This window comes from Lithobates pipiens, unplaced genomic scaffold (genome assembly GCF_037356315.1).
Source record: "Lithobates pipiens isolate NorthernLeopardFrog02 unplaced genomic scaffold, aLitPip1_a1.2 Scaffold_19, whole genome shotgun sequence".
Taxonomy (NCBI): Eukaryota; Metazoa; Chordata; class Amphibia; order Anura; family Ranidae; genus Lithobates; species Lithobates pipiens.
Window position 1 is genome coordinate 156,258,910 of NW_027507764.1, and position 27,635 is coordinate 156,286,544.

Genomic DNA, 27,635 nt, shown 5'->3' on the forward strand with positions numbered 1-27,635 from the left:
ACCATTTTTAGTTGCCTGTGGGTACACTCCCTAATGCTAATGTCTACATAAACTTGCAAGTTGCATGCATGATACAACCATCATTCTGCCCTTTATTGTCTATGGGCAGTCTAAGGGTACCTTTATTGCATTAAAAGAGTGGTAAAGAAACCTGTGAACTAGTAGGACTGAAAAAAAGGCTAAATTGCTAATAAATGCTTTTAAATAAATAAAAAAAAATAGATTTTGTAAATGTATTCAACAGAAAATTAGCACATCACAATATTGCTAAAATATTTATAATCTAAATATAATTATCCACTAATATTATGGATGTTGTATATAATACTGTATATGTATTAGGCAGATGTTTATTTATTATATATATATATTAACTGTGTTTTTTTTTTCTTCAAAGTCTTCATTCCTTTCTAGTATACAACCTGCTATTTCTGAAATAATTCAATTATTGATTATTCCTTCCAATCATTCCAATAATTTGTACTTCCATGCAACTAATCTTCTCTTGCATCCTTGGTACAGACGACATTGTGAGGTTCAACATGGTGTTAACCAGTGGAACCTGTAATTATCACTCCTATTTCATAGTGAACAATTGTCTCTCATACTTTGTAACTTATCTCACATACTGAAAGTCAATGCATTTAAAAAAAAAATAAGCATGGTGGATTGAGTGGTTTTCATATTTTTATATTTAAGAATTGTTTTATTTTTGTCTTGCAGTACAAACCATTGACATGAATGACATTTACATGAAATAACTAGTAAATTAATTTGGTTTACAAAACTCAGAAAATCTATGACCGAAGACTAAATATAAGAGACATAAAAATTCAATGTATTTGACTAATAAATTTGAACAGAGACCAAAAGCCAGTTGCATAGCATGACAGACTGTGTAGGTCGATATAACTACTGTTGCTTGCCTATTATGACTTTTAATACAGCCACAATGTTGGGTATGGATTTATTTGACTGCATAATGGAGGTAAGAAAACTGAATTATAATCTATTGGCATTTAATGCAAATCCAGTATTAACAAATTATGTGAATTTACACTATCACATTGACAAAACAAATTTTAGACAATGAATATGGTGGTAGAATTAAGCCATGAATATTTTGAGTTGCTCAAAGTAATACATTTAAAAACACATGGCTTAAATATAAAGAATGGATACCATCCCTGGTCAAAAAACAACCACTTCCACCTTAAATATTTTAAAAAACTTTCTACCCATCCTCCCATGTATAACACATTCTGTGTTTAGGAACCCTGACGTAAACCAAAAAAGTGCCATTGTTACAAAATAAGTGCTATCTAGCTCTTAGCAATTCCCACCAGGAATTTTACACCAAGATACTCAAACCTTTCATTATCCAAAGCAGAAATGTATTTAGGTAGCATAAAAATTGTTATTTAGCATGGGAAAATCATCTTTCCCTTCACAGAAAACAATATTTCACTCACATATCTATTCCCCCATCTGTTGTTTGATATACGGCCAAAAATTTGGATTTCTACTACACCTGCTTAACTAGACTAGAATTTGTCTGTAAAGGCATGTATTGAGTGATGGGCAGAGAGTAGCCTAAAACTGTAGTCATTACGATAAAGAAGAACCCCCCCCCCCCCTGTAACTTTTAAATAGTAACTCCACTTTTGTTGAAAAAAAAAAACAGTCCCCTGTGGGTGGTCAATAAACTTTGTTGCAGATTCCTGCCTGTTTCTGCTATATATTCCACCAAGTCTTTTGGATACTGATTTTAAACGACAGTGACTAATTCATTTTAATGAGCTGGTGCACATGGAGTTCTCTGATGAAAGATAGATATGATTAACTCAAATATGATTTGGGAGTATCTCACCAAAAATTTAATTTTTATTGCAGAGGATGCCAAAAACCTGACTGTATCTTAGTGCAGAGTTCACACAAGTAGGAAATTACATTTCTGGAGGTGTTCTGTAGACCAACTGTGTACAGAATGCCTTCTCCCCTCCAGGACTTCTTCCAAGCCTCTCCCAACCTCTGGAATTCCCTACCCCAATTTGTCAGACTATCTTCACTTTTAGGCGAGCCCTGAATACTTTTCTCTTCAGATAAGTCTATCCTGCCACCACCTAGCAATTGTACTTTTATTTTCCCCTTCAGATCATCCCGCATAGTTATTAGCCTTTTGTATCACTTGACCCTCCCTCCTAGATTGTAAGCGCTAACAAACAGGGCACACTGATTCCTCCTGTATTGAAATGCATTGTAATTGTACTGTCTGCCCTAACGTTGTAATGCGCTGGACAAACTGTTGGCGCTATATAAATCCTGTATAATAATACTACTAATAATAATAATATCACATTAACTTTATAGAAATTTACAGAGGCTGGAGTTTGAAAAGGAAAGGTCATTTTAATAACATTATATTACAGTATGGCTTGTGTAGTGATTGTATATAATTTTTGATTTTTGTTTTCTTGCTATAATTTTTATTTTTTTTTACAAAAGTGGAGTTACCCTTTAATTATATCTCAACAAAGGGCAGCCCCCCCCCCCCCCCCCTGCAAAGTAACACTGTATAGTGTCATATATGTATTTTATATATAGTTATTTTTTCTAATTTTTACTCACTGTATTTTAGTTATCCTTTAAAAAACAATAATTTTCAGTTTGGGCCTAGTTAAGGGAAAAATAAGGTCACTGATCAGTGGAACATAACCCAATACTTCCAAATACTGCAATACAGATGTCACAGTAAGTGTAACTGGGTATAGGCCCAAGGGTCTAAATGCTTGCCCTAGCATTTGCACAATTAAAAGGTATCTAGAAACTTCTGCTGGTCCAGCACAGGTTCTGAGATCAGTGAAGTGTCCACTTGTGGACATAAACACTGACATGTGGAGCTTTTCTATGTGAGCTGATGATGATGTCACCACAACATACTTGAAAACTGTTCAGAGTTTGGTTGTGATAACGTCAAGGTTTCAGCATATGGGCATAATGCATGTTAGTTACACTTCTGAGAGCCTTATATTTCTATTATTATTCAAGTTGAGTTTGATGGCCCTTTGTCTTATTGATTGTAAGTAGTTAACAGACCAGCAACAGAAAAGTACAGACAATTTAAGAAGCTTTGAAAACCAGAACACGTATCCATTTTCACTACACATCAACTCAGTCATCAGTATTCACGTGGAAGGTCTTGCCAGAGAATTAGTCCAAAACCCATCATCTGAATCATTCTCTATGTTATCAAATCTATGTGACATACAATCTCCATATATAGGGTAACACATAGTAAAGTTTAAGAGACAAAAAGAAAAAATCCAGAATCTCGATGTATGTAAGAAGTCAAGGTGTTTTAGTGTTCATTGGTGTGTTTTAAAGGCCAAGTGATCATAATTTATGTTGACTACATCAGTATTAAATTCCAACCATCTATTTAAGGATTTAAGCCTATTATTGGAAAAAAAAGACAAATGTAGCAATTTGTTTAACCAGGAAGGCTATTATCAGTAATACGGTTATAATACCAAAATTACTTTTCTTATGTGTCTATTGGGACAAATAGGTAATTTAATAAAGGCACATGACTCTGCTTCTATCTATCTGGTGCCTACCAGACATGGTATATGCTGCTGTTATAAAATATAACTTTATTTTACATTTTAATGAATATAAACTCTCTACTTCTCTACTGCAAAACATGTACCAATGATACAATATATAATGCATTGTTTTGGTTCTGTACTCTATGTCTAGGGAACTATTGTGCATATGTTATTTGTTGATATGCCAGCCTTTTGTATTAAAAAAATATATGTCTGGCAAAAAAATAACCTGGCATAGCATGGAACCCTGAATTATCAATATGAATACACTTGCTGATGTTCAATGAGAACATGCTGATTAACTGGAGGGATATGTGGCACTTAAGCAATGTAGACTGGACTAAATAATTGGCTTTATTATCACTGCTTTTTCACTAGGCACTGTCAAAATATGGATAATGAAGGAGGTAGAACAGAATGAAATATAGATATATATCACAGTTCAGGAGTTTATATACCATTAAGTTATGGCCCTTGAGAGTACAACAGTGTGACGTTACCAAATTGGAAAATGTTGTGTTATTGTCATGTGAGTTGAGGCACATGACAATGACACATACCAAAGTAATCTATGAAGAATTGCAGGGATTATCAAAATGGCGAAACAATAATGGAATCCCAAGAGGTTTACTTCCAAATACCTGAGAAGGGAATGTGCAGAATCGAGAAGCTAGTTCTGTACAGTTGTCCTATTAACACCAACTATATAACACAAGAGTGAGCAACGTACTATCATACTTAAACGTCCAGTCAGCTTAGCTCATTTCTTTCAGATAAAAAAAAAAAAAAAAAAAAAAAGCATATTGGAAAAGGGAAGCTAGAGTAAAAAAATACATTCTTTTCAGGATTATCCTTTTCTGTTCTTAAGTATAAAGGTATGATTGTTTAGAATTTTACCAGGCTTAAAATATCTGACTATAAACTAATCTGAAATCATGCTGCCAAACCAATTTCTCCCCATGCCTGGTTGCATCTGGTGCCAGATAAGGGGCTTTATTGTTTGTGTTTTTTAAAAAATAAATTAAAAAAATATCATCAAAATATCATCTAGTGATAAAACCAAATATTTGCCTTGTTCTAAGAGGAACATTTGCAGCAGTGAGTGATTATTACTGCTTATACTGCCCCACTGAGTGATAATGAATGGTGACGGTTGGTAGGGATTTTAGCCGCAGGCACAATATCTGAGAATACCTTTTCTGTGTAGGATCCGTAGTGCTGGTGAATGCAAGTTAATATATATTTTTTCTTTTTTTTTTTCTTTTTTTTATACAATAACCACTTTATAACTGGAAGGACCATTTTGATGGCGACTTCAGCACGAAAGAGGTTAAACTTCCACGGATAAACTTCACATCAAAAGGACAGAATAACAAAACACGATAGTCACGAGTACCCGCATCAGAGGAACATTTTCATCCATGTCTATTCAGAACGGACGAGAACAAAAAAAAAGTGACGGAGGCAATGGAATGGAAGGGGTGACCCCAGTAGTGCCAAGAATCCTGAAGCACAGTCTCTTCTAATCCTCAAACACTTCCAAGAAAAGTGGGGGGAACAGTTCAGTGGGGCACTCCACTTTCATGTGCAAGAACCTGCTGGCATGGCAGGCTCCAATCATGCGGAGGTCGGTGACTTTCATCAGCAGTTTTGGCCAAAAGTGTGCAACGTTGTGTTTCCTGTAATTAATGTAGTGTTCAAAAGCCAAGAGGAAACCTTCTTGGCACTTCTCTATTCTTTCGACACTGGAGAGACCAGGACGATCTAACAATAAAAAAAGAGAACAGGTTTTGTAAAAACAGTTATTGATTTAATTGCTCAACACAGTGCTTCTAAATTTCTCACCAATAGCCTACATTCACCATACCTTATTACTGCTGTCTCTGTTTGCATTGGGGAGATGTCCCTCACTTCCTGTCCTAGTGACAGAAAGTTAAATGGACATAAAGTGAAGCACATCTCTTCAACATTGACAGAGATAGAAGCAAAAATACTTTTTAGTAAAGTAGGATACATCTGTATGGTTTTATTTTGTTGTTTTATGTTGTTTCTGTCTTCCTGTCTTAAAGACCCCATCCCCATTCTTCTCATTTCTAGAGGAAAAATTTGCCCAATAAAGTCACAGACAGCAATACATTTAGACAAAAGTTCTAACGCTTTATTACTTTATTCAAACCTAGAAAAAAAGTTCCAGTTTAATTTTCTCTTTCTTTTCTTTCACACATCGTTAGTAATGAGTTAGTCACCTTTTAGTAATGAGTTAGTCACCAATTTGAATGCATATGCAAAATATTTCAATATTTAAAATTACATATGCATTTTCCATATTTTACTAAACAACAACTGTTATTACAAATGATGTGGTCCTTTGTAACTCTCTTCAACTACGTTCAAGTATTTCAATTTGCAATTTGATTTCATCTAAATTAAAATATAAAAAAAAATCTGAGATCAAGATAAAGAGATTGAAGATACAGGATTAAAGTAATCATTTTTCTAGATGCCATCAGACAAAAAATGTAATTGAAGTTCGGTTTCTTTAAAATACTGAGTTGTATAAGCTAAGGTAAAAACCATCTGAAATCTCACATCTTTTTTTAATCTTCTTATAGACCTGCAGCCCTGCATGCAATCATTTGTAAAGGTTTTTGCTAGGAAATGCCCTAAAATATTGAAACTGAATGTTCCTTTTTTTTCTTTCCACTGTTCTGAGCTGTCACAGCCACACACCTCAATACAGGAACCCTAATTACTTAGTCTAGAAGCCCTAAAGTTTGGGGGAAATTGATTGAAATTCACCTGGTTTAGCAGGGACCAACCTAATTTTAATCTATATGCAGCCCTCTCGGCTTGACAGAAGCCAATCATTAGATCGGCTTCTGCCGAGTGGGACTGCTGGAAAGTACTGTTTGGTTGGCAGCTTGCAGCTAATTGGCTGCAGCAATGATCAGTGTATTTTGAAGCAGAGAGTCCCCACTGTCAGAATACAATGTCCCAGCATTGGGGATTCCTGCATCCACATTGCTTGTGTGGATGCAGGAATCAGTTTGTTTTTTGTTCCGCCCCAGTGCCTACTCAGCTTAACTCTGGTGCCTACTGGATTGTACAGCCATATACAGACACCCTGCACAACTGCTGTAAGGGGAAAGTGGCGGTAAGAATATAAATTTGGGTGTTGTAAGTACATCTATTAGATCGCATATATACTTCTGTGAATTGGGCTTTAAAGACTATGCCCCATACACGCAGTCGGACATTCTGACCACAAAATCCGTCAAATTTTTTCAGACGGATTTTGCCCAAAATTTGTCTTGCATACACACGGTCGCTCAAAGTTGACGGAAAATCTGATCGTTCAGAACGAGGTGACGTTAAACACGTCGGACGGGACTATGTAGAGGCCAGTAGCCAATAGCTTTCGTCTCCAAATTTTTTCTGAGCATGCGTGCCACTTTGTGCGTCGGAATTCACTACACATGATTGGAAAAAGTCAGATCGGATTTTGTTGTCAGAAAATTTTAGATGCAGCTCTCAAACTTTTTCCGTCAGAAATTCAGACAGAAAAAGTCCGATAGAGCCCACACACGATCGTTTTTTTTCTGACAATATAATCTGATCGGACTTTTTCCATCTGAATTTCTGACCGTGTGTATGGGGCATAAGTGCAGGATTAGAATAAGGGATGTTGGTGCAGGATTGTCTTTTCCCAGCATTTTTTGGAACATTATGGTAGTGTCTTTAAGAACAAAAGCCCTTTTCAAACAATGTTAGTAATAGTATATGACAGTTTTTAAAATAGTGCCCTAAAAGAAAAATTACCTTGTAAAGGATTGCATTAAATATCTATAATATCTCGGAAACATTTCATAATGCACACACCTGATGACATAAGTAGCACAGCCTGCAACAAGGCGACTTCGGTATCATCAAGGTTAAATGAAGACAGCGATACACCCAAATCAAAAATGGCATCAGATACCACTCCTAGTCCTCCATTTTTCAGCTGTCCCCTTGTCACTGCCATTTCCCCATTCAGCGTTAAGGTCTCACTTTCAGGATCATAGCGCACTGCAGCCCGGAGGGACATGATCTCCATGCAACAGCCTTTGAGAAGGATGATCTGATCTTCACATGGCAGCTACAAATAAGCACACATTTATTATTATTCAGTAAACCTTTCTAAAAATTGCTGACTGAAAAAAAGACACTTTTATATACATTTTAGCTGGCCATATTTTATAATTATAAGAAGCATTTTAGATAAAATTAATAACCTTTTTTCCCTTGTTGTGCATAGTGTAATATCCATAATCACTGCAGTCTTTCAGTCATGTGCAAGGAGAATTACTGTTGTAATTAACTTTCACTACACATAACAGTTATTCCAACAGGTTCACTTCATTCACAAAGCTAAGTGAACAATCAAAGTATTAAATAAGCATTCTTTACTTCAAGTGTTTGTTAACCCCCCAAAAAAATGCAGATTCTGGTCCCTTAAAGCGGGAGTAAACTCAGTTTAAAAAAACACTTACATTCCCGGCATGCCGGAAATGCTAACTTTCACATTAGTTGTGTTCTCAACCAAACTTTCAAACTATCCAATGGGTGGTTCCATAACTGATCACATGTGCAGCATTATGGTAGTTGAAGAATCATTAGAGGCCAAGATGGCAGCTTCCTTTACTGAAAACGATAGAAGGGTTTACTTCCACTTTAAAGCAGATTAAACAGCACAGTGCTTGTGCTGTGTAATCTGCCCCCCTCTAAACTGTAACCCCCCCCCCCCGAATTTGCCATTTTCTGTATGGCCTCTCTAAGCAGACTACAAAAATCAGGGCTGCTCTAACTTGATCACCGTGATCAAAGTGCCTCCCTCCATGATAGGCTGCCCTGCTCTGCTCTCCTCTCTTTCCCCCTCCTTCCTGCCTGTCATCCTTCTCTGTATCTGTCTCTGGCCGGCCCCGTCCCCCGCCGCTATTGTAAAATAAAAGTAAAAAATTATTACTGCCAGCCTCTCTATTAGAGGCTGGTATAGCACACTATATCACTAGTTTTCAAAAACGAAACGTGTAAATACCTAATTTGAGCTATCTTCAGGTTGGTCACGTGACTCGCTACTGACATAGTGTGGTATGCCAGCCTCTAATAGAGAGGCTAGCATCGTTTTATATGGATGGGTTAACAAACCCTTTCAGTATATCAACCACATTGATTTCAAAGGGAAATGTTCTCATCATGATCAACAGTTACCCACAGTTCACAATGGACAGTCATACTTAAAAGGGATCTATGTTGTACAAAGGATTCCCATCGTCCTGATTCTCCTGCTATGCAGCATACACAGATGACAAGAGAGGCACAAAAATGCCTACCAATCTTAAAGGAACTGCTGCTCCACTCTCCCTTCACCGTCAGAAACTATTTCAGTGGGTCACATGATCAGCACTAGGATGGTCCTGAATTAGGCCCAGATCTGGAAGGAATCGGTTAGATTGGGTTCTTGATTGGTAATCACTGTTATTGCAGAGGTGGGCCTTCTTCTGAGGTGCTGCATATATGTACTCCTGAGTTTGTGTTGGAAACGTGATATATACAGTAGCGCACTCCTAGCACTGAGACTAAGCATTTACCGACAACTTGGGCTTTCGTACTAACAATCGGGAACCGGGTGTACTGGGCTCGATTTCATGATCATTGTGATAGCCTGTGATGGGCTATCACAATGATCATTCTATAAACCCTGCCCACATGCGCTCTTTCTCCTGAATGGGGAAAAATATACATTGGGGGAATTTATCAATACTGGAGCATACAGACTTTGGAGCAGCTGTGCATTGCAACCAGCTTTTATCTTCAACTTGTTCAGTTAAGCTTTGAAAATGAAAGAAAGAAGCTTGTGAGTAGGGCCTCCTGCACAGCTCCTCTCTTGTACGTGCTCATCAATATCTGGGATTAGGCCGCATTCATGTGTAAGTCAACATTATGGTGGTACTCTGGCTTAGAGATGAGCTGTACACTGTGTGCATTTATGTAACATACAGAGTTCCTCTGTGAAGTGTCCTGTCCTGTAGGTGTCACTTAACACCTTGCTTGATTATTATTGCATTTAGGAGGGATACACTGAGCCTATGCCCTCTCCACCAGTCCAGCATAACTCTGCCACCTCATTCCCAGTGACATAATGGGGTCACACTGTGCATTAGCGCAGACCTCATACACATAATTAAATCCTTATCTCTCCTGTACTATGCGGCTAAGTACACGGTGTCTTCATACCGCAGGTTCAGTCCCAGAAACTTTTGGGTGAACCGACCATCAGGAAGGGAGCCAGAGCAATGACTCCCTCGCTAACAGAAGACCTGTCACCTACACCAGGTACCATGCTTCATGACTGACTGCTATTCACTTCCCATCAGTTCCTGGTTACCTGCGGAAACTAGACTCCTGCTCCGATGTTCCTGCCAGTTAACCTTTTGTAGTGGCCTTACCTTCATACCCTACGTGTGCTTTACAGGTCCTATTCCTCCAATAAGTCATGTACCATGATGCACCCCTTTGAATGACTTCAGAAAAGGCTTGCAATAGTTAACAAAGCCTTACTGGAACACTTGGAGCATTACAATGTAAAGTGCAACACAGTCCTCCTGACTAAATACATTGTGGTTGCCCAGGTGTACCTGTAAATGTAATCCATAATTGGGAGTGTACATAGCTGCAGAATCCCCTTGGAATAGCAGATGAAGGCTGTTCCAGACCACATCCCTCTAGGTGACATAGACCCTCCTACTCCCATGCAGTCCTGCTCCAAAAAGCCCCCTCAAGCCTGGCCTTCCCCATATTTATATATAGACCGGGAAGGAAGACAGGACCCAAAAAGCCTGGGAAATCGGGTACCCAAAGCTTAACCCCTCCCTAAACTTGGCAGTCTGTCTCACTTGCCAAAGGTTTTGCACAGAGCAGCCCAGATCCTCCTATTCTCGGGTCCCTCTTCAGTGCTTCTAGCCTCTCCCTCCTGTTGAGTGCCCCCACAGCAAGAGGCTCGCTATGGGGGCTGCTGAGCCCAGCCGCAGCTCCATGTGTCCATTCAGACATGGAGCCACGACCTGGCCTCATCCCCTTTCTCTCCTCATTGGCTGACTGACTTTGATTGACAGCAGTGGGAGCCAATGGGGCCACGCTGCTGTCTCAGCCAATGAAGAGGGAAGTCCTGGGCAGATGAGACATCGCTGGATCTAGATCAGTGGTTTTCAACCTGGGGGTCGAATGATAATTTGCCAGGGGTCACCGAATCCTGGGCTGTTCCTGAATCCCGCACCGCTCTCCTAGCCTTTTCATGGCCGCCCAGCAGGGCTTGTCCCTGGAGCCTGTGGCCGCCCAGCTGGGCTGTTCCTGCAGCCTGCCGCTGCCTACTTGGCCTCTTTGCAGCCGCTCATTCAGTTCACTGCATGGCTGGGGGGTAGAGATTAGAGGTCAGCTGACTGGTGAGGAATCTGAAGTGGGAGATGCTGGAATAGACCCTATCTCCTGATTTTGATATAGGTGGCACTTATTAGCTTAGTTAGCTTATCAGATCTCCCCCCAGCACTACCACTCATCCCAACCCCACCAGCACTGCCACTCATCCCATTTCCCCCACCAAGGAGTAAGAGAAGGAATAAAAATAGAGAATACATGGAAGGGAGAGGAAAAAGAGGGGGAGGAACAAAGAAAAAGGGAGAGAAAGGGCAAGAAAGACGGCTAGGGTGAGGGATGGGGAAGAAATTAGGATTGAGAGAGATAAAGGGGAAAGAAAGGAGAACAAAGAGAAAGAGTGGTACATCCTAAAATGTACCATAGGGGGTTTTACTTCTTCAGATCCGTGCTATAGCCGAATGACGGCTACAGCGCAGACCTACTTTGCTGAGAGGGCGTCAATAGACATCCTCCCGTGCAGCACTCTTTGTGATCAGCGAGTCTATGAGACACTGCTGGTCACAGTTCGGCATAGGGGGTCGATCCCGAACCCTTACCAGGTGATCAGCTATCAGCCAATGACAGCTGATCATGTGATATGAAGAAAGCTGATAGCGTGAGGAGAAAAAAAATTGCAATTGTCATTGAAAGTGCATCAGCGCTGAAAGCTGAAAATCGGTCTGGGAAGGAGGGGGGTTTAAGTGCCCAGTAAGCAAGTGGTTAATACTGTACGAGTGGAAGGGACTCATGGAGCGTTAAATGTCCGTAAATTACTTGTTTTGCCTTGGGTGCTGACAGCCCACCCTATGAAAATAATTTTACTGTTAGGGATCCCCACAACTTGGGAAATTTTATCCAGGGGTCGCGGCATTAGAAAGGTTGAGACCCACTGATCTAGATGGACCTTGGGTAAGTATTAGGATGGCTGAGGGGGGCTGCTGCACACAGAAAGTTTTTTTTTTATCTTAATGCATAAAATGTTTCTTTGGATAGATAAAACTTATAAAAGTGCAGTAAAGAGACACAGAATATTTCTACGGTCGCATGTGTTCACCAAATGTACACACATTTTTACAAAAAAAAGTAAGTTTACATTTTTGTGTTGGACCACATTCACAGCCATCTTGGGCTGCATGTGGCTTGTCGGACACAGGCTGAACACCCCTGGGCTATACTATTGCTATGGACCTGGAAAGCGCTTGGTAGCTAACACACACAGTACAAAGAGGTCTGGAAAGTGACACAAGCAGAGCCCAGTGCCAAAGGTCACATTCCAAACAGACTCGACCATCGTCTACTCCAGCGGGGTCCAGGTATGCCCTCTAAAGTTACTGCTGAATATACACTAATCTGTATTCAAGACCAGCTCAAGCAGCATGTAGATGAAGTCTTAATTAAAGAAAAAAATAATCTTGAACAAAAGAAGAAACTAGTATTAATATTAATAATGACCAGAAAAGATCAGGGGGTCAGAGTAGGGTGCCCCTTTAGATTCATGTTCACTGGAGGAAAGCATCCCTAGCACAGGTGGTTAGTTTAAAAAAATGCTTATTGCGAAAAAGAAAACTTAGCTGTCTGAGGTTGAACTGGTTCAACATTGCTGAACTGCTACTGAGTGGGACTGGTATCAGAACTACAAAGGCATTGTCAGCCAGAAGATCCATATGTCACTGCTCTTTGCTCAAGGAACCCCTAGCTACCTATAAAGAAATGAGGGAACATTGTGGGTATATTTGTAGTAGATCTATATGAAGGCAATAAAACTGTACAGTATGTTCAATATTCTACTTGTGTCAAAGTGTTGTAGTCAAGGCTCATCAAAAGGTCCTCTGGTTGCTTCAATGTCTTGGCTGATAATGCCTTAAAGACAAAGGTGTTCAGCAAACTGGTTTTCATTAACATGGGGGAGGAATCTAGCAGGTCAGGACATAGCTTAAATGGCTTTATTATTGTTTTCAGAATTCAATAGACATATCTTTTCTCAACCAGTAAAACTGTAGCTGTGTTGAAAGGTATACTGTTTAGGATAGCCATGGAGAACTTAGCAGAGCATTATTAAATATTAGGGATGGGCCGAACGGCCCCCTGTTTGGTTCGCACCAGAACTTTCGAACATCGGGAAAGTTCAGAACCCAATAACGAACCGCATTGAAGTCTATTGGACCCGAACGTGAAAAAACAAAAGTGCCAATTTTGAAGGCTTATATGCAAGTAATTAGGCATACAATAGTTGTGGGGGTCTTGGTACTGCCCTGGGGGACATGTATCAATGAAAAAAAGTTTGTAAAAAAAACTTCATTTTTAAATGAGCAGTGATTTATTATTGCTTAAAGTGAAAGTATAAAAAGGAAAAATTCCTTTCAATATAGTGCCTGGGGGGTCCCCTTAGTCCACCTGTAAATTGGCACATCTGTACTGTGTATAGAAGCTGCTGCAGCAATAATTGCATTTATAAAGCCCAAAAAAATGACACTTCCCCTGCAAGCTTTCTTTATTTTGTAAGTAACGGCTTGTAGTGCATGGGGAACAAGATTAGAGATTTTTTTGGATAAATTCTGCTGTCTCTACCACAAACAATTTCTACTTCTGTAACGGGTGCAGAAAAATTGTTCTTTGGGTGTCGGTGGCACCTTCACACCATAACCCTATAGAAGTACTCTTGATAAAAGCAAGAATTTGCATTGCTGTCAAAAATTGTAATGATATGCACCTGTCAAACAGGTGCAAAAAGATTGTTCTTTGGGTGTCGGTGGCGCCTTCATACTGTAACACCATAGAGGTACTCTTGATAAAAGCAAGAATTGGCCTTGCTGTCAAAAATTGGAATGATGTGCACATGTCAAACAGTTGCATAAAAATTGGTCTTTGGGTGTTAATTGTGCCCATGAAACCTACACCAAAAACATTCTTCCAGATGAAATCAACACTCCCAACACTTGCCAACCTAAAAGTCCTGCAGAGATTTCACATCCCAAAAACACTCAATCGGTGACATCGGCATCAGGGGCTTTATAGCTGCTGGTAATCTAGGACTGATTCATTTTGATAAAAGTTCTATGATCAGTAACAAAACCTCCAGCAGCACTGAATGCCTGTTCAGAAAGCATGCTGGATTCAGAACAGCACAGCAGCTCAATAGCATACTGGGCAAGTTCTGCCCAGTGGTCTATTCTCATGACCCAGTAAGCCAGTGGATCGTCGACTGGAAACCTCTCCATCTCTGTTTTCACCCTTAGATAATCGTCCACCATGTGATGCAGACACTGTTGATGGGATCTGGAAGCTGAGAGCCCAGGGCAGCCAGAACTAAAAAAAATTCAGAAATGCATCACTTAGGTGGCCACCTTCTCCACCGCTCCTCTCTTGACCAACAGAAACCCCAAAACTACATTTTCCATGACACTGTAACCTACCAGAGTCAGGAAAAGCATTCGATAAACTTCTCTTTAAGGTATCCTCGGGAGATTTCATCTTCTGCACTCTCTGTGGGGACGGGATGAGTTCTGAGACTTTCCCCTTATAAAGATGGTCAAGGAGGGTTGCCAACCAGTAGTGATCCTTTTCTTTTACACCATGTATTCTTGGGTCCTTTCACAGGCTTTGAAGCATGAGGGAGCCCATGCACCACAAATTTGTGGAGGCATGAGAAGCAAACTACTTGGGGTCCTTAAGGATTATAGTATCTGGAACTGCTTCCTCGCAGCAACGTACTACTCCCTCGGGTTCTGTGAAAGGAAAACCATCTCTCACTGTTTGATGTATTTCTCCCTCTGCTTCAATGCCTCGTGAACCACCAGAATCCTCCTCCTCCTCCTCCTCTCTCCTCTTGTGTGTTCTGTGGCATCGGAACAATGATGTCTGCATAAAGTGGGCCTTGAGAGGAAATGAAGTTCTCCTCTTCGTCCCTCTGCTCTGCCTCAAGTGCCCTGTCCATAATGCCACTCAGAGTCTGCTCCAGCAGGTACACAGCAGGAATTATGTCACTGATGCTTGCATTGTCACGGCTCACCATCCTTGTGGCCTACTCAAATGGTGACAGTACAGTGCATGCATCCTTTATGAGCAACCATTGGCCTGGGGAAAAAAAGCCGTGCCAGCCTGAGCATGTCATTGTGTCATACTCACACAGGTACTCGTTGACAGCCCTCTGTTATTAACCTTGAATCAGACCAAGACAGAAGTACAGTTAAATCACACTTGTTTGATAATAATAAAAAAAGGTAAACAGTGTAAATGTAGTCAAAACAGAGTTTCAGGAACCCGGAACGGATAGTCAGACAAGCCAAAACATCAGGGAGCCAGAGATCAGCGTAGTAGAACAGCAAGCAGGATCTGGAGCCGGAAGGAACGTAAGCCGAGAAAGTCTTTAACAGGAACACATGAGAGCGTCTCTAGAGATGTGACCAAGGCAAAGGCAGAGATCATCTGGGCTGGACAGCTTAAATAAGCAGGACAGACGAGCAGGATATCATCAACAGGTGAGTCACTTGGAGAGATAGGAGCTGGCAATTAGCCAACAGCTGAGCTGCCAGCTCAAAGAAGGAAGGGCTGAGCCCAGCCCTGACACCCTCTGCTGCATGTGCAGCTGCTGCAGCATTGCTGAATCGAGTTACACCCTTTGAACGCTTAGGGGGTACTTGAGGTTCATAGGACAATTCAGCAGAGGAGGGCATCGAGGAGGAGGAGAAGGTAGAGCTGATGAATCTGGCATAATCGCCAGCTGTATGGAGACATGGAGGCACAACAAGCTGCAGCACTGAGTCCTGTCCTGCATCCTTCTGAGTTGCAAGCAGAATTACCCAGTGTGCTGTGAATGAAATATATCATCCCTGTCCATGCTTGCTGGACCAAGTGTCTGCAGTAATGTGGACTTTGCAGCTGACTGCCTTGCCCAACGATGCCACAAAATTGCTTTCCACGTGATAGTAGAGAGATGGAATGGAGTTACGTGAAAAGAAATAGCGTCTGGGAACCTGCCATTGTGGTATAGCACATTCATCAAATTAACGGAAGGGGGCAGAATCCACCAGGCGGAAAGGCAGAAGTTGTAGAGCCAGCAGCTTTGCATTTAGACCCTGGGCATGTGGGTGGCATTTCTTTTCCTCTGCAACAGATGGGGCAGAGAAATTTGCCAGGTATAGTCTACAGCTGGTAGTGTGCTGCTGGCAAATGTTCTGCAAGGACCTGGGACACCCTGCGTTATACCATCATCCCTGTCAGTGGAGGCTTCTGACAGGTCATGAGGTATACCAGGGACAGACTGAGGTGAGTAAGGAGGAGGGACAGATTTATGACTTCTTGTGTGGCTTTTAGGTGCTCTTGCCAAGGGGCTGAGTGGTGGAAGGTTAAATGACTTGTCAAGCATGTGGTAAACAAATGGTTGTTTTTTTTGTCACGCTTGATGCACTTGAGATAAAGTTTGCAAATAGCAACAGTGCGATTGGCTGTTGCCCAGACAGCTGAGCTGCGGGAAGTGGGTCGGAAGATAACAACTCCACAATGTGAATGAATAGGGTGGCTGCTCTCTACTCTTCCATGATGACTGCCTCTTTGGAGTTGTGCCTCACCCTCACTTTGTTCCTCTGCTTTATCCGGCACCCAAGTCAAGTCAGTGACCTCATCATCTCCTCCATCCTCATTACCACTGGAGACAACTTGGCAATATTCTGCTGCTGGGGGAACATGACTGCCAATTTGTGTACCAGTGTTCTTACCTCTCTGTAGGCTTATGTTCCTGCCTTCCTCAACCTCAGAGTCAGAATCAACATCTAAATTGAGTAATGGATGTGCATCGTCAAGGAGCAAGTGGCTGACACTGTGTTCAAATAATTCAGCTGACTCCTCCATGCCTGATGCTGGGGCTATGGCAGGAATAGCTGTGGACAAGGAGGCAGGTTTTGCCACTCTGGCAGCTGCATGGACTGCGCACTAGTCTCTGCTTGGGTGACGGAGGAGGAGGAGGATGAGGATGGTTTAGTAAGCCAGTCCACCACCTCCTCTGCATGCTGTGGCTGGATAGCACGTGCAACATCAGTAAACAGAGAAAATGATACCCGACCTGAGGCCTGAACACGTCCACCTCTGCCTGCGGATACATACACTGCTGGCCACTTTACAGTGCCATGGGAATGTCTGCCTCTCCTTGCTGTCCTCCCAGACATGATGGGGGAGTGGGGGGAGCTTATTAACAAAATGTAAAAAAGATGTGTAGATATGTACGTGGATGCACTTTAAACAATGGAAAGTGGTGTTTGGTGCACTTTAATTTAAGTATTTACAACATAGACACACTCCACGGATACTACACTATAATATACTGCAATATACTGCGTCACGCGTTCAGTAATGCACAGAACTATATGGCGTTAAACTTGCAGTAATGCAAAGAACTATATGGCATTAAACTTGCAGGAACACAATGAAATATATGGTGTTAAACTTGCAGTAACGGACAGAACTATACAGCGTTAATTTTGCAGTAATGCACAGAACTAGATGGCGCTAAATGTGCAGTAATGCAATGAAATATACAGCGTTAAACTTGCAGTAACGTAATGAAATATACAGTGTTAAACTTGCAGTAATGCAATGAAATATAGTGTTAAAATTGCAGTAACGCAATGAAATATACAATGCTAAACTTGCAGTACCGTACAGAACTATATGGCGTTAAACTTGCAGTAATGCACAGAACTATTTGGCGCTAAACTTGCAGTAACGCAATGAAATATATGGCTTTAAACTTGCAGTAACGCACAGAACTATATGACGTTAAACTTTCAGTAACACAATGAAATATATGGCATAAAAACTTGCAGTAACGCAATGAAATAAATAAGGCGTTAAACGTCCCTACATTCACAGTAAAGATGAATGGTGGTCACTACACTCACAATGACTGAACAATCGCTACATTGACACTAATATAAAGATGAATGGTGGGGGCACTATACTCACAATGATTGAACTATCCCTACATTCACACTAATGTAAAGATGAATGGTGGGGGCACTACACTCACAATGATTGAACTATCTCTACATTCACACTAATGTAAGATGAATGGTCGCACTACTCTCACACTAAACTAACCCTAGATGCACACTAAACTGATATTCTGCACTCACAATAGAATCAGAATAGAACACTATAGCACACTAACTTTCTAATAGCACTGAACAGAGCCCTGTTCTATCTCTCTCCAAGCCGCTATCACACTACAAATGGTCACTATGGAAAGAATACTTTGATAGTGTAGGGTGGGATTAAGAGCAATGAGCCATGATTGGATACGGTCATCATGACAGCATCCAATCATGGCTCTGACAGTGCTCTATGCCCTGATTGGGCGAAGCTTTCATTGCTTCAGTCAATCAGGGCTTTAAATGCACTGTGCGGCAGCGCAGTGCATTGTGGTCATTTGGCAGGCCAAACAAATGGTCGGATGTCCCTGTAATTTGGTTGTTCAGAGAATTTACGAACAGCCAATGTTTGGCCCGAATTCATGCTCGGGCCGAACCGTTCGCCCATCCTTATTAAATATGCACTTGCAGAATAATTTTTTTTAGTGTGTGTTATTTATACCTGTAATATATTTCACAATATATTTATTATTAATTCTGCTGAAATTTCGGCGTGATACTACAGAATGGCTGCAGCACCACTGTACAGTGCATTTACTTACCTCACAAAACATAGGTAATTTTTTGGCAAAATCAACCACTCGTGTAATTGCTGGGGTGATTATTTTTGTAAACTGGCTGAAGGCTTCTAAGTCCACTTTTCCACCCTCCGGTGCATTAACTATAGGAGCCTGCCCGATATCTTCTGGCTAGGGTCAAGCAAAACATCACATATGTAAATTTAGTCATATATTACCTAAAGTTGAAATCCACACAGATATCAAAAACACAATTTAATAAAGTTATGAGTTCCTTTTGAAAGTAAAGTGTTAGAAAACTTTTCTTCTTGGCTTTATCTCTGTTTAAAATATCAAAGCATTTTTGTGTATGTGTTCCATAATTTCAAATTACTCTTTGATCCTGCAGGAAATTCTGTGAATTCCTGCCCACTTTGTGTTTTCTCAAGTAGCTCTATCATTCTTGCACAGAGTAACAAAGGAACAACAAAGGTTATGGAGATTGGGAGGTGGGGTGATAGGGGGGTCCTAGATTGGCAACGCAGCACTTCCATGGATACAGTACAGTAATAGTCACAATAGTTCTGGAAGTGTATTACTGGCTCATTTACAAGTTTCCAAGTTTGGTTAAAATCTCCTAACATTATATATTTTCTGAAAACAGAGACCCCAGTGAATAAAATTGTGTTAGTTTAAAATGTTTATGTCACATGATTTTAGCACATGTTTATCAAACCCATATTGTCTGTTAAAAATATACTAAAGTTCGTTTTAGTGCACACAAACACAATATTAGCCAAATGTTTGGTAAAATATAGAAGATGAGGTTGCATTGAGTAACCCGATACCAAACATGTCAAGCTTTTTAAAATTGCGCATAGGTGATGCTGCAAAAGCATTTGCAAGTTATCAGTTTAGAGCTTACTGTGAACAATGGCCCTATCTTTTTATTATTCTCACTCCAGTGCACATTTTTGTTTGTTTGTGAGAGGGCTTTAAAAATAGTTTTTGTGTTTTTTATTTATTTTGCGTTACTTTAACTTTGTTTACACTTAACTTTATTTCTATCACTAGGGGGCTGACAGCTGGGATTATTCACCAGAGGGGAGATCGGTGAGCAGCTGTAGCAAACAAATGTTCACTGATCTTCCTCCACTCCAACTGCTGACACCTGCCATGCCTGTCCCAGACCCGTGTAAGTGATTGGCTGCTTACAGCCCTTGGAATCTTTTTCAACAGAAAGCTGACAGTTAGCTTGGAAGTAATAAACACAGTCCTGGCAGGAAAATGGTCTGGATAATTACTTTTTCTGCCTCAAAATATTTGATTGATTTACTAAAGAAATAGAGGAGACTGTTCACTAAAGTGAATGTTAAAGGATCAACTGACTATATGCTAGAAAAAAATGTTTCTAATATATACAGTATATATATATATATATATATATATATATATATATATATATATATATATATATATATATATATATATATATATCCTTTACACATGATTGGGAATTCAAAGTAAACACAGTTTAATATTTTTTACTATTCACTTTGCAGGTAAACATTACATTTCCTATATGTCAAGAAACAAGAAGGACAAACCAACCTTGTGCATTACTCATGGTAATATATATTGAATAAATAAACACAAGTAATTATATTCACAAGCCAGAACACAGATCCCAAGAGGGAAGCAAGGCCTAGAGCTTACCCGATTACCTGAAATAGATTTTTGTTCAATTGTTTATTTTTCTCAATTTACAAAATTCAAAGTGAGCGCACAGAAGTAAAATCTAAATCAAATTAATATTTGGTGTGACTACCCTTTGTACACACAGCGCTGGTGCACACAGCTTTGGAAGGAATCTGGTAGGTAGGTTGTTCTAAACATCTTGGAGAACTAACCACGGATCTTAATAAAATGGATACATATCTGCCTGTATTTCTCAGCATTAAGGACACCATTGATTGGGCAACTATGAGGACCATAGACACAGTGGTCAGCCAAGGAAACCTAATGCAACAGATGGAAGCCACATCGTACATACTTCCCTTCCACATCAGATGTCCAGCAGTGCCATCAGCACATAATTGGCAGACACAAGTAGGGCACAGGTACACCCATCTACTGCCCAGAAAAGTCTGTCCAGAAGTGGTCTTCATGGAAGAATTGCAGCAAAATGCCATATCTGGACGCAGAAACAAAGCTAAGTGACTCAACTTTGCACAAAAACATAGGAACTAGGGTGCAGGGAAATGGCAGCAGGTGCTCTGAAATATTTGGCTGTGGCAGGAGGCAGTTTGTTCACTGAAGAGCTGGAAAAGGTGTTCATGGAAGACCTTCATACATTTGCGCAGATATCACGGGGCCTTAAAAATCAGTAGCACCTTTCTTTTATTCTACTGGTCCTATGCTTTCAGAAGATGTAAAGTTTGGGGGGTCTTTTACAAACTCTGAAAGCTGTAAGTGAATAATTAAAACCTCCAGATTCTTGGAGAAATTTGTCGATTTACAGTTTTGTGCACGTTCAATTTTCACCATTTCGCAAAAAGGCGCAATTTAAAATTCACAATATTTGTTATTTTACGCAATACAGGTTAAGCTTTTATATTTAGTAGGAATTTAGCAGGAATTTTGTAAAATTTGCTGTGTTTGTATCTGCTAATAATGATTTTAGTGTATTTTTTGTGAAAATATTGCTTTGGTAAACATTTGCGCAAATATCGCGGGGAATTTAAAATCAGTAGCACCTTTTTATTATTATACTGGTCCTATGCTTTCATAAAATATATGGTTTGGGGGGTCTTTTACAAACTCTGAAAGCTGTAAGGGAAAAATGAAAATCTTCAGATTTTTGGAGAAGTTTGGTTATATACTTTTTTGCATATGTTCAATTTTCACCATTTTGAAAAAAAGTGTAATTTAAAATTTACAAATATTCGTTGTTTATTAACTCAATACAGGTTTAGCTTTTATATTTAGTAGGAATTTTGCTGAAATTTTGTAACATTTTCTGTGTTTATATCTGCTAATTATGATTTTAGTGTATTTTTAGCGAAAATATTCTTTTGATAAACATTTCCGCAAATATCATTTTGCACTAAAAATCAGTAGCACCTTATTTTTATTCTACTGGTCATGTGCTTTTAGAAAATATATGGTTTGGGGGTCTTTTACAAACTCTGAAAGCTGTAAAGGAAAAAGAAAAAAGCCATAGAAAAATTGCAAAAATGGTCTGGCCAGTTGAGTTTAAATTGGAGCGCAGGGCCTGTCAGCGAAAAGGTTAGAGGGTATTGTTACTTCCAGACAGGAAGCATTTTATATGGTCTCTTTTTTATGCTCTCTGTGTTCTGCTTGCTGTGCTCTGTCTTTAACATTGTACCGTTTAGTTGAGAATGTTTATGATGGGTTTGGGCTCATTAATTGAAGTGTCTGAAATATATTAATTTGTTGTGTCTCTAGGAACAAAGGATGAGGATAACAGCGTTTTTGCTTTGCCAAAAACTAGGATATCCCCATTCATTTCATCATTTTGGTGAAATGCATGTTAACTAGTAAGTTGAGATGAAGGCCCCTTTGTATGTTTTTTTAGGAGTAAAATTGGCTTGAATTGACTCCTGTGGGTTAGAGGGGCTCCTTTAAAACTTTCATATTTTACAAACTTTTTCTGCTTAAGTGTACATTGAATACATCAAGAAAGGAATTCAGCGACATCTTAGCTAATGAAAGATACTTTTTATTCACATGGCTTTATTTGTCAACAAAACCATGTGATCCACATGTCCTCTGTGCCAATAACATGGGGATGAATGCCTCTATTGATAAATTAATTAATCACTAGTGGCTGATGAATGACTTTGTTTACAAACAAAACCATGGGATTATTATTTCAGTGGTGACATGGTGATCAAAGGCTTGGCAAGAAAAGTAAATTAGAGTCAGGGTTAAAGTTAGCTTAAGGGATCAAGTTGAAGTCAGGGTTTAAGTTAGGGTTTAGTGTTTAAACAGAGTTATGCCTAGGACTAGGTTTTGTGATAGATATGGCATTAAGTTTAGAGTTAGCAATAAAGAAATTGTAAAGGCAGAAGGTTCTGCATACAGACAGAAACACAAAAACAGCGCCAACCTAAGTTGAGTAGTATAATCCACATTTATTTATTCAGAAGGTAGTACACTCACTCTTTGTAGTAGAAAATTAGGCACATCATGTTTTTAAAAAGATGTTCTGTCACAGGACTCCAAGGGAAGGATGGATGATCGATCCTCTTGCGCTGTAGCCTCTCTTCCGTTGGCACTGGTGGATTCCAGCGTCTCTGGCTCTGATTAGTGAAGCGTCACGGAGGTCAAGCGATGGGGTGTATGAAGTCTTGCTAAGATGATGTCAATGCGTGCATGCGTCCAGAGCATGCGTGCTCCTTCATCAGGCCTCCTTCTGCATGCAGCTTCCACCGTAGCCCCCCCTAACTAGCCGCTTGATCTCAGTCCAGCGATGTGCCGAGGCTCCTGATTGTCTCAGATACGGCAGCGGGAGACAGACAATCCGAGACAGTGGGGAGGGAATGGGGGTGGGGCCAAGTCCCGCTCTATGTGTCTTATGGACACTCAGAACAGGGCTTGGGAGCAAGTGATGTGCTATGGGGGCACTTAGCATGGGAGAGAGTGGTGCCAGGAGCGCTGGTGGGGGACCTCAGAAGAGGAAGATCATGGCTACTCTGTGCAAAACCATTACACATTGCAGGTATACATAACATGTTTAATATTTTAAAACCCCCAAAAAATGTCCTTTACTATTACTTTAACGCTAACTTTAGGGTAGGTTTAGCATTAGCCTTTACAATTTTAAGACTTTTTATCAAGCAAATTCTGCCTAGCAGGTACATTTTTATGAATTTCGGCAACACGAATGGGTACTCTGTCAAAGCACACACAGTCACATAAACCTAACGTTCCAACTAAATACTAATATGTTATTCAGTTATTCATTTCTTACCAAAAATTTTCGTTTCTGTTTCCAGTGACTTCCCTGTGCATTGGTGGCCACATGAGCTTCAGTGACAACCTGTATTAGTTCCCACTCCTCTGGTGTTGGTTCTGGTTTTTGTACCAGTGTCTTCTGTAGTTCATCTTTGCGTCTCTTTTCTCTGTTTTCTTCTATGAGTTTTCTTTTTGCCAAACGCTTGCTGTCGTCCAAAACCACTTTAAGGAATAAATACACATTAATTCTTTTCACACTTTCCAATGTCAATAAATGTCCACTGATTTATACATATAAACACACGTTGCAAACATTCAGCTTGGCCAAGTAAATTTTTTCATTTTTTGCATGGATCACCTAGCTTCCCATTGCCTGGCAAATTCAAAGTATTTTACTACTTTGGCAGTCAGTGTTTTGCCTGAGTCACTGAGTGTAGCCAGGCCACATTTTATTTCAGCAAAATATATAATAAAGTATACTAGTATCGGTATCAGTGCAGATACCAAGCATTTGCATGAGTACTTGTACTCTGATGCTTGACCCGATACTTGGACAGCCAGGAACAATATGTGCAGCGGTGGGGGGGGGGGAGGGTTTACAATCACCGATCCCCTGCATGGCTTTCAATAAAGCATCTGACAGCTGCTTCTCCTCCCCTCCGTCCCGTGGGTTTCAGCTGCTTTATTGAAAGCTGCGCAGGGAGATCGGTGATTGTAACTGCCCCCCACTGCTGCATCAACTGTTCCTGACTGTCCCGTGTCCTCCAGCCCCCTATGTGTCCTCTGTGGGCTCTGTGTCCTCCTCCATGTGCTCGTCTGTGTGCTCATTCGGTCCCCTATGTTCTCCTCTGGTCCCCCTCTGTGCTCCTCTGCCCCCTCTGTCCCGAATATTTCAGAATGGGGAGCGGAGGAAGGAGCCGGTAGGTATGTCAGTTACTGGCTCCTTCCTTTTCTGAATGGACAGAGACACTGACTATGTCCATTCATAACCGAGCATTGTAAACTGTGTTTGCAATGCTTCAGTGTATGGATGGAGAGGAGCCTCAATTTCCTGTGCAGCTGAGGCTGCAAAGAAAGTGACTGGGGAATCTCTATTCTCCATCCCTTTCTCTGCCTCAAAGGAAAGATGTCAGGGGTCTGTCTAGACCCCAGACTTCTCATCACATCTCACCAAAGCCCCCCCCCCCCCCCAACAGGGTTGTTAAAAAAAAAGGAAATGTAATAAACAAATATTTAAAAGTAATATTGTAATAATAATTTAAAAATAAACACTGACACCGTCCACTCACCCCCCCCCCCCAAAAAAAAAAGACTGCATTGTGTGAAAAAAAAAATAACAAAAACATTTTTAAATGGTAAAGAATAATTTAAAAAAATTGCAAAAAAATAAATAAAACAAAAATAAAAAACTACTGACAGTCCATGCCTCATCAGTGCCCATCAGTGCCACTTATCAGTACTTCTATCAGTGCTGCATATTAGTGCCACTGTCACATGACATTAAAAATGTATTGGTAATCGGTATCAGCGAGTACTTGAAAAAAAGTATTGGTACTTTTACTCAATCTTAAAAAAGTGGTATCAGTGCAGTCCTAATAAAGGAATGTTACATCAAGACAAGTAATGGTCACAGTCGTTTTAGTCAGTAATGAACAGAGTGTATTACATTTTGACAATTGAAAAACTGTCTAGCCTCTTTACATATACTCATAATCAGGGGCGGCTGGTGCTCAATATTTTTGGGGGGGCGGCAAACAAACCTGGCCCCCTCACTCGCCCCCCCCGTGGGTGGCCTTACCTTAGGAGGCCGATGATGAGGTGGTGCTGGATCCGAGGTAGGGCTCCTGCCCCTCCGCCCCTCCACCTGCTGCTCCTTGCTCCAGCTTGTCGAGAGAAGAGCCATTACTTCTTCTCCTGGTCGAACAGGCATTGCTTCTCCTCCCGGCCGAACAGGAAGTGGGCCCTGAAACCTAACTGGCCTGGAGACCTAAGACTTCCTGGCCAATTGGGTCTCAGGACCTGCTTCCTGATTGGCCAGGAAGAGAAGCAGGAAGACATTAGCGAATATTAATTTGCTAAAGTCAAACAACTGGGTGGGCTCAGGGCGCAGTGCTCGGCACCCTGAGCCCACCCTTTTTTGAAGCCAATTAGAGTCCCGGGCTCTAATCATGTGCTTAAAAAAACATTGAAATCCATGCATCTATTGCCCTGCATGTAGATTAGGGGCCGGACACATGGATTGGGGGGCGGCGCCCCTTTACCCCCTAATAAAGCGTCTGCCACTGGTCATAATCATATATTAAAGGCTGTGGAAAGACAGATGTTTAAGAGGTTGTTAAAGCCTTGCCTGCAATTAGTACAGACTCAACACAACTGAGGTACCCCCCTTCACACTGCTGATAGAACTGTACACGCAATGATACTGATTTATGCACATGTTCTTGGCTGTTGGATGTTTTGCCGAGAACAGCACATAGCATTTTTATAGGCCTTATTCAGATGTTTTGCAGTGCACTCATCTAAACAGCCAAACACACATGCACATTGTGGAAATGCTACTTTACTTGTAGAGTTCAGTTAACCCTATGAAAAGCAGGTGGGGGGCTTCTCAAAATGCATTGTGAGCAGCCTCAAGCAGCCTCAAGCAGCCTCTTCTATGACTGCCTATACATACCCACTGTAGCCCATCTATACATTCCCACAAATATATGTACCTATTTTGCAACAGATGCCTTCCAGCATTTGGCCACGCAATATTGTCCACATGACTTTTCAGCTATTGAAGACTTAGACCAATTCCTAATGTATTTGCTTTAAAATGGAATATATGTTTTTCTATGGAAGTATCTAACTCTGATTTGAGAGAGCAAATAAGTACAAAATCAAATTAATTTTAGTCTTGCACTCCACAAACCTGACCTTTATTGAAGAGTGGCAAGAAGAAAGTCATTGTTGAAAGAAAGCCAGAGGAAGTCCTGTTTTCAGTTTGCGAGAAGCCATGTGGGGGAACACAGCAAACATGTGGAAGAACGTGCTCTGGTCAGAGATGAGATGAGATGGCCTACTAACACTGCACATCACTCTGAAAACACCATCCCCACCGTGAAACATGATGGTGGCAGCATCATGTTGTGGGGATGCTTTTCTTCAGCTGGTCAGAGTTGATGGGATGATGGATGGAGCCAAATACAGGGCAATCTTAGAAGAAAACCTGTTAGAGTCTGCAAAAGACTTGAGACTGGGGCGGAGGTTCACCTTCCAATAAGACAACAACCCTAAACATACAGCCAGATCTACAATGTAATTGTTTAGATCAATGCATACACATGTGTTAGAATGGCCCAGTCAAAGTCCAGACCTAAATCCAATTAACAATCTGTGGCAAGACTTGAAAATTGCTGTATACGGACACTCTCCATCCAATCTGACAGAGCTTGAGCTATTTTGCAAAGAAGAATGGGCAAAAATGTTACTCTCTAAATGTGCAAAGCTGGTAGAGACTTTCCCAAAAAGACTTGCAGCTGTAATTGCAGAGAAAGGTGGTTCTACAAAGTATTGACTCTAAGGGCTGAATACAAATGCATGCCACACTTTTCCCATATTTATTTGTAAAAAATGTTGAAAACCATTTCTCATTTTCCTTTCACTGCAGAATTATATGCCACTTTGTGTTGGTTTATCTCTATGCCCTTGTACACACAGTCGGACATTCCGACGGAAAATGCCCGATCGGACCGCGTTGTCAGATAATCCGACCGTGTGTGGGCTTGAACTGACTTTTTCCATCGGAATGTCCGACCGACAAAGTTTGAGAGCTGGATATAAAATTTTTCCGACAACATGATCCGATCGGACAAAGTCCGATCGTTTGCAGAGAATTCCGATCGGACAAAGTGCCACGCATGCTCAGATCAAACTCCTAGACCAAAGCTATTGGCAACTAGCCTGAACGTAGT

At 40.7% G+C, this 27,635-nt stretch overlaps 1 protein-coding gene across 3 annotated transcripts in view; it reads right to left on the reverse strand.

Moving 5' to 3' along the window:
• Positions 1–2,455: 2,455 nt before the first annotated feature.
• THRB (thyroid hormone receptor beta) overlaps positions 2,456–27,635 on the reverse strand; it is a 649,445-nt gene continuing 624,265 nt past the window's right edge. For all 3 annotated transcript variants that reach the window (XM_077491422.1, XM_077491423.1, XM_077491420.1), the window contains 4 exons: positions 23,696–23,901; positions 18,745–18,891; positions 7,488–7,746; positions 2,456–5,372 (listed from right to left, as the gene is read on the reverse strand). In XM_077491422.1, the coding sequence (XP_077347548.1) occupies positions 5,131–5,372; positions 7,488–7,746; positions 18,745–18,891; positions 23,696–23,901 (854 nt within the window). In that variant the 3' untranslated portion in view covers positions 2,456–5,130. The remainder of the gene's footprint in view (positions 5,373–7,487; positions 7,747–18,744; positions 18,892–23,695; positions 23,902–27,635) is intronic.